Source organism: Cebus imitator, unplaced genomic scaffold (assembly GCF_001604975.1).
Source record: "Cebus imitator isolate Cc_AM_T3 unplaced genomic scaffold, Cebus_imitator-1.0 Scaffold92, whole genome shotgun sequence".
Taxonomy (NCBI): Eukaryota; Metazoa; Chordata; class Mammalia; order Primates; family Cebidae; genus Cebus; species Cebus imitator.
Window position 1 is genome coordinate 9,267,694 of NW_016107407.1, and position 10,399 is coordinate 9,278,092.

The 10,399-nt window shown below is 39.2% G+C and overlaps 1 protein-coding gene across 1 annotated transcript in view; it reads right to left on the minus strand.

Moving 5' to 3' along the window:
• The window catches only part of LOC108309272 (amyloid beta precursor protein binding family B member 1 interacting protein), a 117,405-nt gene that overhangs the window by 13,496 nt on the left and 93,510 nt on the right, over positions 1-10,399 (minus strand). The window contains exon 11 of the mRNA XM_017535514.2: positions 6,464-6,574. Within this exon, the coding sequence (XP_017391003.1) occupies positions 6,464-6,574 (111 nt within the window). The remainder of the gene's footprint in view (positions 1-6,463; positions 6,575-10,399) is intronic.

The window sequence follows — 10,399 nt, forward strand, 5'->3', positions numbered from 1 at the left end:
AATAGATTAAATATGTAATGTGAGACCCAAAACTGGCTGGGTGCGGTGGCTCACATCTCTACTCCCAGCACTTTGGGAGGCTGAGGCAGGCAGATCACTTGAGATCAGGAGTTTGAGACCAGCCTGGCTAACATGATGAAAGCCCATTTCTACTAAAAATACAAAAAATTAGCCAGGCATGGTGGTGCATGACCATAACTGCAGCTATGCAGGAGATTGAGGCAGGAGAATTGCTTGAACCTGGGAGGCAGAGGTTGCAGTGAGCCAAGATCGCACCGTTGCACTCCCGCCTGGGCAATGAGAGCGAAACTCATCTCAACAAACAATAAAAACAAAAGCAAAAAAACAAAACCACATACACACAAGCAAACAAAAGAAGATCCAAAACTGAATCTGCATAGCAAGAAACAATCAGCAGAGTAAATAGATGACCTACAGAATGAGAGAAAATATTTGCAAATTACACATCTGACGAAGAGTTAATAAGCAGAATTTGTACGAGACTCAAATAACCCACTAGCAAATAAACCAAATAATTCAATTTTTAAAAAAATGGACAAAAGATGTGAATAGATATTTCATCAAAGAAGACATAAACATGGCTAACAGAAATTTAAAAAATGCTTAGCATCACTAACCATCAAGGAAATGCAAATCAAAACTACAATGAGATATCAAATCATCCCAATTAGAATGGCTATTATAAAAATGACAAAAAATAACAAATGCTGACAATGACGTGGAAGAAAAAGAACTCTTACGCACTGCTGGCAGGAGTGTAAATTAGTCTAGCCATTATGGAAAACAGTACGGAGGTTCCTCAAAAAAATTAAAAATACATCTACCACGTGATCCGGTAATTCCACTGCTGGGTATATATACAAAGGAAATGAAATCAGTATGTCAAAGAGACATCTGCACTCTCATGTTTATTGCAGCACTGTTCACAGTAGCTAAGATCTAGAATTAACCTAAATGGCCATCAGTGGATGAATGGATAAAGCAAATGTGGTAGATTTATGCAATGAAGTACTACTTAGCCACAAAAAAGAAAAATCCTGTCGTTTGCAATAGCATGGATGAGCCTGGAGGACATTATGTTAAGTGAAATAAGCCAGGCACAGAAAGACAAATATTGCTTGATCTCACTCATATTTGGAATCTAAAAAATCTAACAAAAACGTCACTCATGTGAATCTAAAAAATGTGATCTCATTGGATTTGAGAGTAAAATAGTGGTACCTAGAGACTGGAGAGAGTGGGGAGAGAGGTTTGTCAACCAGTGCAGTGTTACAGTTAGGAGGAATAAGTTCTGGTACTCTACTGCAAGGTAGGGTGACTGCAGCTAACAAGAATGCATTGTATGTTTCAAATAGCTAGAAGAGAAGATTTTATGATAAATGTGCTAATTACCAGGATTTGATCATTAAATGTATACATATATCAAAATATCACATTATGTGTCATAATGCACAATTGCTATGTGTCAATTAAAAAATAAATGAATAAGTAAATAGGAAAGAAAGAAAAGCAAATGTCTTAGTCCAATCCCAGACTTACTAAATCAAAAACCCTGGGGCCTAGTACTCTGTGTCTTAACAATATAAATGGTTCTGATGCATACTAAAGTTTGAGAACCACTGGTTAATAAAAAGATTTGATACTAGAGGGCAGTAATAACTACCACTTACTGAGGGCTGATATGTTTCTAGACATTGCACTCATGATTTTATAAGCATATCATATTTAATTCTCAAGAGAAGGGCTGGGCACTCTTATCTCTTGAAGATGATGCAATGAGGCTTAGCATCTCAATAGTTGACCCAGTTACTAGATGACAGGGCCAGGACTTGGACTCCAATCTTTCCGACAGCACCTCTCATGAACAGCCATAGTCATCAAGCTCATATTGAAGAGGAAACTTTGGCCTGGACGTATCAAGCCATGAAATTGTGCAATCTGTTAACAGGTCTTCCAGTATCCTAAATCCCTCTTGCAATCTACACACACATTCTTTGCATTTTGGAAATCGGCTAACCCTAATAAAGAATGATGAGATTCACTCGGGGTGGTTGGCAAAATATTACAGAATACATTAAAGATATATTAGGGAAAGTGATAGATTAGTCTCAAGACTTTTGGAAGGCCAAAAGATTTTATTGCGGCAGGTTGAAGGCAGCCACCTCTTTAATATTAGCATAGGAAGGAGATTAGAGACTGATCAAAAGGCCTTATCCCATGCCCATTTGTCTACACTCTAACTGTATACTCATGTTAATTTTGTGCTGAGTGGTCTCTCTGGGAGGATGAAGGGGAATTACCTGTTAATTGCATTTGTTCTGGGCCCTGGAACCAAAAACTTTTACCAGTTGTGAAACCATTCTCTTAACCATGTTAATTATCCACAAGTGTGTTAACTTAGAACCTCTGTTGTAACATCTAGGGAATAAATGTGTGGATGAACAGGGAATCTAGGTCGATTGGTTGCGTTGGCTCTCTGAAAGCAGCCAGCGGCCTTTCCCTAGCCCCTTTGAAACACTGTAATGGTGTGAAAGTGCATTCACAAGAGTGAAACTCCATCTCAAAAAAAAAAAAAAAAAAAAAAAAAAAGTGCATTCATTCATTCGTCGTTGAGTCAGGTCTTGCAGGTCAGACCTCCGGGGCGGTGAAACCCACGTCTCAAAGAATAGCAAGCAAGAGTTTTTATTTTTATTTTTTTAAAACAGCAGACAAAAAGGCAAATAAGTGACCAAAATCTTCATGAACAAATTATGCTCATAATAAACAAATTTGTTCTCTAAATCTCAACATACCCTTTACTCAGCAAATAAATAAAAATTCTCAGTATTTTGGGAAGGAACTGAGAAGCATGCTTAAGAACAAAATGAGCAGGGTGATTGCACATAAGGAAACTGGCTTTAGAACAGAACTGAGCATCATCCTGAGAAAAAAGGAAATGCACATTCTGGAAGGGTTGCTCATGACTCTTGCTCCCAGATTCATTAGCCCTGCTAGGTTCTCCACCTCTGAGCCCCTCTCTCTCCTTTGGGGAGATCCTCAACTCTCTCTTGAAGACCCAGGCCTTGGATAGTAGGGATTTTTAGAAATTCTAGTTGAATACTCTGGGAATTAGCATTGCTGTTCTTGGAGTAATCCCAGGATAACCTTATGTTCTAGGTCAGACAGTTCAAGTCCTGCCAGCTGTAGGTCCTAGTCCCAAACTTATGTGTCAGTTTGAGAAACTGAGTCCCTGCTCTGTTCACTGGGTCTAAATCTCCATCCTGGGAACCTCTAGTCAGAGACCTTGCCTTTTTTTTGGCAGACATCCCTGCTCTGGTTTCTGGACCCCAGCCCTGGTTTGGCTCCTGCTTCCTTCTGCTAGACTTCCATCCTGTCTGCCCACTCTGAAGGCCATTTCATCACCAGCTAAGCCCTGACTACTGATGGTTAGAGTGAGGATGCATTCTAACCCTCAGTACAAAACTTGACCATGCTTAGGAAAAATAAAGATTCCTAGGCTCTCTCCTTAAACCCTAACCCTAACCCCAGCTTCCATCATTATTTTGATTTAGTGGGCCCAGAGCCCAGGAACCTGCATTTTTAGTGAGTCTCCAGTGACTGATTCAGCTGGTTTACTGATTGGCATTTCAGAAACTTTCTCCAAAACCTTTTCCTGATCTAAGAAGCGTGGACAACGCTTTGGCAATGAAGTGTGTTGAAATGTCCATGTGGAAACTAGGACCTCCATTTTGGTGATTTATCGAGGTCTTAGGATTCCAAACATGAGAAGACATGGCTCAAGGGCAGGTGGCATTGTGGGAGGGGCAGGGTAGTGTGAGACGCTTCGTGTTCAGATCTCTGGCGGCCCAAGAAACAGTGTCTGAGAGAATGGTCTCCGAGCCACACTGCCTGGGTTCCCATCCTGACTTGGCCACTTCCTGGCTAGGGAGTCTCTCTGCACACATTCCACATCTATAAAGAAAATGCTATAGAAGTGCTTGTCATTATTCTTTTTTGTTATTGTTGTTGAGGCGGAGTATCACTGTTGCCCAGGCCGAAGTGCAGTGGTGCGATCTCGGCTCACTGCAACCTCCGCCTCCTGGGTTCAAGCAATTCTCTGCCCTCAGCCTCCCGAGTAGCTGGGATTACAGGTGCCTGGCACCATATTTTTAGTAGAAACGGGGTTTCACCATCTTGGCCAGGCTGGTCTTGAATTTCTGATCTCATGATCCACCCGCCTCAGCCTCCCAAAGTGCTGAGATACAGGCATGAACCACCACGCCCAGCCGCCTTCATTCTCATTTTTCCTATATCAGGAACAGACAAGGAGGTGCGAGGACCAGAGGCAGGCAGGGCATGCTCCTCATCTCTGTTCCTCCCTCGCCTCAGGGGTTTGCCCTTCCCGTTCTTATTCCTGGAGGGCTTGTACTGCAGGTCATTCTTGCTCCCTCACTTCATTCACATCTTTTGTCAAATGTCACTTCCTTGGAGAGCCTTCCTGTGAACATCCCATCCAAAGGAGGCCTGGCCCTAGCCCTGCTTCCTATTGCTCCTTTTTATTACTTAACATCACATTATTTTTTGTTCTTTGCCATTTTTAAGCTCCACGAAGACAGGGATTGTTGTATTGTTTTCACTGCCCCATTCCCATCACTGTTCCAAGTGAAAAAAATAATAATCCTTGTCGTTCAACCAATATATTTTTTTCTTTTTTTTATTTTGAGGGAGAGTCTCTCTCTGTCACCCATGCTGGAGTGCAGTGGTGTGATCCCAGTTCACTGCAACCTCCACCTCCCAGGTTCAAGCGATTCTCCTACCCCAGCCTCCTGAGTAGCTGGGACTACAGGCGTGTGCCACCACACCCAGCTACTTTTTGTATTTTTAGTAGAGACACAGTTTCACCATGTTGGCCAGGCTGGTCTAGAATCCCTGGCCTCAAATGAACCATCCACCTTGACTTCCCACAATGCTGGGATTACAGGTGTGAGCCAGTGCACCCAGCCATCATTTAACAAATATTAAATGAGTAAATGTATGAGTGAGCGAATGGATCCAGCCTTCTCCCTGCCTCCAGTGACTACATGGTCATTGTTTGGGGCTCTTCTGTGTAGGGCAGGGTTCTTGGCAGCCGCACTGTTGACACTGGGGGCCAGGGAAGTCTTTGGTGGGGGGATTTTCTTGTGCACTGCAAGTTATTAAGCAGCACGCCTGGCCTACTAGATGTCAGTAGTCCCCGTTTCATCCCCCAAGCTATGACAATCAAAAACATCTTTAAAGTTGGCCAAATGACCCTTGGAGGCAAAATGCCTGGCTGAGAACCACTGGGGCAGTATCAGGCTGACTGGGCTAGTATAGTGGCTTTTATTATTAATATTATCTGTAAATAACTAAGTGGATGCTTAGCAATTTAAAAAAGAAAAAATCTAAAACATCTGAATGAAAACCATTCAATATCCTGAGTCTATGATGAAGCCAAGAATTTCGACCAATTATTATTTGATGATTACAATAAGTGATTGTAATTGTTCAGGGAGTCAAAATTACTAAATACAATTGACTTGGCCTGATTATTATTTTTGACTAAAAAGAAACACAGACAAAAACGTACCCTAGTCCTCAATCCAGAGTTCTGTAGGCATACAGAAAAACACACCCCATGTGTGGCTGTAATAACCCATCTCCTGATTAGACCGATCTGAGATTCTAATTTTTGAAAATGTAAATTGGCCAGGAGTGGCGGCTCATGCCTGTAATCCCAACAGTTTGGGAGCTCAAGATAGGTGGATCACCTGAGCCCAGGAGTTTGAGACCAGCCTGGGTAATATGGTAAAGCCCTGTCTTTAGTGCCTGTAGTCCCAGCTACTTGAGAGGCTAAGGCAGGAGAATTGCTTGAGTGTGGGAGGCTGAGGCTACAGTGAGCTATGGCTGCACCACTGCACTCCAGCCTGGGTGTCATAGTGAGACTCTGTCTCAAAAAAATGTAAACCATATCTAACATTTGATAATACATATTGCCTTTTGACAATATACACCTTAAATGTCATGACCCAGTAATTAAAACATATTTTTTTGGCTATTTTCTATAGATTTTCTAGGAAATGTTGGCAAGTTTCTAATTTCTAAAAACTTCTTATGGTGGTATGAGCCCAGTAAATAAAGAACTGAAAACTTTTTTTAGTCTTATCAATAAAATTATAAATTAATTTGTTTAAAATGTGGAATTTCCATTTTTCAGAAGTGAAGAAATCCCCAGACAGGTTTACCTGAAAGTTTTAGGTTCAGATAGGAGGCATTGGGGCAAATGCCCCAAGCTGATAGAAATGTTTCCCCCATTCCTATTTTGGTTAAACAATTTTTATTATGTTACACATTTAGTTAACTATATAACATTTAGCATTTTCTTCTTTAAAAAAATTGACTCAAATTGCTTATAAATCTAAACGAATGACTTCTTACAACATACCTTTAAAACAAAGCAGTAGTCAGTGGGTGCTTTATATTTCATTTTATGCTGAGTCCCGTAGTAAATGTTGACATTTTCAAACTGTATAAAACATGCCAGATCTCGAGATGTCTGAAAAGCAGGAAAAAGAGTCACTTCAACTGAGATGACAGTTAGCAGTTTTTCTTAGTTGTTCTTGATGGCACAACTAAGGATTACGTTTTAGTAAAGAAAATATTGACTTTTAGGTAATTTATATAAACATCTGCCATGTATAGATTTTCTCAAAGACAAGCCTGAAAGGTTGGAATGGAAACGGAGACAGCCAAATTTGGGGACAATTTCGTAAGATCTATGCGTAAATCTTTCCCAATATGAAAGATATTGAATGTTCCCAACACAAAGAAATGACAAATGTTTGAGATGATGGATGTGCTAATTACCCTGATCTGATCACCGTATATTATATGTATCAAAACATCACTATGTATGTTAGGCACATGTACAATTATTATTTGTCAAGCAAAAAATAAAATTAATTTTTAAAAAAGAATACGGCCAAGGAAAATCTGTGTCACTGACCTAGAAAGTGACAAGTGAAAGATTATACTGCTGTTCTAATGCCTGACTGGGGACTCCCAGAGTCAGAATGGACTGTCCTTGAGATGTCATATTATCGAGCCAGTCAAGACAAGGTGACCACTTAGCCAGAAATTTCATTTTGGCTTTTGCCATTTTAAGTCAGTGATGGATTTTGTGATTGAGCATTAAAAAAAAGTCCCCCTCAGGACGAACAATGAGAGACAAACTTATGTTCAGTAAATTAGCACACACTTCATGCACTTCCTCCTGAGAAAAAGGATTTCTACAAATTCTCTCTACTGCAGGTGGTGTTACCATGGAAACAGAGACCTCTCCTCCACAGATAATGGACATTGTGAAGGCTGCAGCCTGTAATCTACATATTTGGTTACACTTCAATTACAAATTTCTTCCATTATTTTTTTCTTTCACCTTCCACAATTTTTTACCTAGTTAGTGAATAAAGAATAGAGGGCAGAACTATTTACACCTTAGTGCACAATTATTTCTTTACATATGCCTGTACATTCTGTTCTTACAAGATATTTTCTTCTGGATATTCAAAGTTTACATTTTTAAGTTACAAAATAATGCATATTAGTCACAATTAAAAATATATAATAAAATGCACATTTTCCTTCACCAACTCTTTTTCTTATTTTGTTCTTTTCTCCAAAGATGCCATAGTTAATAGTTTGGTAGTATTCTATTTTATTCTATTCTATTTAGCCATGTTGCCCAGGCTGTTCTTGAATTCCTGAGCTCGAACGATCTGCCTTCTTTGGCCTCCCAAAGCTTTGAGATTACAGGCATGAGCCACTGTGCCCTACCTTCTTTTTCTTAACAGTGCATCTAGGAGTCTTTCTATATCAAGACACATGAATTAATACATGACATTCATTTTATGGCTGCAGGGAATTCTACTGTATAGATGTAACGATTTATTTAACTATTCTACAGAGGATTATAAGTTATTTCAATATTTAGCTATTAAAAAACTACTGTGCATATGAACAAATATTTCTGTGGAATAGATTTGTCAAGCATAGAGTTGGCATTTTTAAGGATTATTATTCTCTTTTACACTTACATAGATTTTGCTAAATTGTTTTGCAATTTGGCTGAATGAGTTTCTATTCTAACCTCACAGGTGTGAGCGTCCCTTTTTCTTACCCAATTCCACCAAAAATTGGAATATTATCAATATTATTTATTTTCTCAATCTCATGTTTAATTTACATTTCCCTGATCACTAATGAGACAGAGCAACTTTTAGCTACGCAGTGACTACTGGTACTTTTTTTTCTGTAAATTCTCCCTTTAAAAGCTTTGCCATTTTTCTATAAGTATGTTTATCTTATTTATTTATTTATTTATTTATATTTTTTTGAGATGGAGTTTTGCTCTTGTTGCCCAGGCTGGAGTGCAGTGGCACAATCTTGGCTCACTACAACCTCCGTCTCCCAGGTTCAAGCGATTCTCCTGCCTCAGCCTTCCAAGGCTGGGATCACAGGCATGTACCACCATTCCTGGCTAATTTTTTATTTTTAGTAGAGACGGGGTTTCTCCATGTTGGACAGGCTGGTTTTGAACTCCTGACCTCAAGTGATCCACCCGCTTCGGCCTCCCAAAGTGCTGAGATTACAGGTGTGAGCCACCATGCCCGGCTGTATGTTTCTCTTTTTCTTATTGATTTGTTGAAGTCTTTATATCTAATGGATACTTAAGTAACAAAATAATGCATATTAGTTACAATCTATGAAATACTCAGACTTGTTTATACATATTGCAAATATACTCTCTGACTGTAGTCAGTCTTTAACTTCTTGTTTGTTATCTTTGGCCACAAGGAATTAAAAATAGCTTTATAAGGTCAAATCTGTCCATTTTTTCTGTTATAATTTTGAGTTTTTCGTCTTGCTTAAGAAAGCTTTCCCCAGCCCCAAATTATGAAAACATTAACCTATATTTTCCCCTCCCTCCCTTCCTTTCCTCTTTCTTTTTTTTTTTTCAGGGTCTCATTCTGTCACTTAAGCTACAGTGCAGTGGCACGGGCTCAAGAGATCCTCCCCCATCAGTCTCTCAAGTAGCTGGGACTATAGGAATGTACCACCATTCCCGCTTTTTTTTTTTTTTAATATTTTTTTGTAGAGACAGGTTCTTCTTATGTTTCTCAGGCTGGTCTTGAACTCCTGGGCTTAAGTGATGCTTCTGCCTGGGCTTCCCAGAGTGCTGGGATTACAGGCATGAGCCACTGCACCCAGCTGACCTCTATTTTCTTCTAGGATTTTATACTAATTTTCTCTAAAGATATTTTAATCAGTCAAGAATTTGATTTGGTACATGGATTGAGGTAGGAAATCATATTTCTAAATGGATATACAGTTATTTCAATGCTATTCACTGAATACCACATTCTTTACCCACTGCTATCATATAAAATTCTAACTTTAACTTCTCTTATATTAGATGGCTGTCTGTCGACCTGTTTGTCTCTAGCTGTACTGTTTTTATTTAATGTTTTGACATGGTACATTAGATCTACCTTGATGTTCTCCACAATTTTGGGGGGGTCTATTTTGGAACAGTGTCTTTTTCCCATGAATTTTAGAATCGGTTTGTGAATTTCAAGTAAATAAATCCGATTGATATTTTTATTAAACATACATTAAATTTACAGAAAACTGGGAAGAATTAATAACTTTTCATTTACCAACATGGTATTTCTTTTTTTTTAAGACGGAGTCTCACTCTGTTGCCAGGCTGGAGTGCAACGGTGCGATCTTGGCTCACCGCAACCTCCACCTCCTGGTTCAAGTGATTCTCCTGCCTCAGCCTCCCAGGTAGTTGGGACTATGAGTGTGCACCAACACACCCAGCTAATTTTTAAATATTTTTAGTATAGATGGGGTTTCACCATGTTGGCCAGAATGGTCTCGGTGTCTTGACTTTGTGATCCACCTGCCTCGGCCTCCCAAAGTGCTGGGATTACAGGTGTGAGCCACTGCGCCTGGCCAGCAACATGGTACCTTTCTTCTGATTCAGTTCTACTTCACTTCTCTTATTCAAGTTTATGTTTATATCATACAGCTCTTGAACATTCCTTGTTTATTGTTAGATATTTTGCATTTTTTGTTTCTAGACTGTATAGATTCTTTTGCATTTTATTTAGTTTGCATATCATATGTATAAAGAAAAACTTTCTTAGTTAATACATTTATTTGGTTCTAACAGTTTTTCAGTTCAGTGTCTCATATTGCTGGATAGATAATCATGCCAACTGTGAAAAATCAGTCTTTGCCTCTTCTTTTCTGTCAGTTATACTTATTATTCTTTTCTTTTTTTTTTTTTTTGAGACGGAGTTTTGCTCTTGTT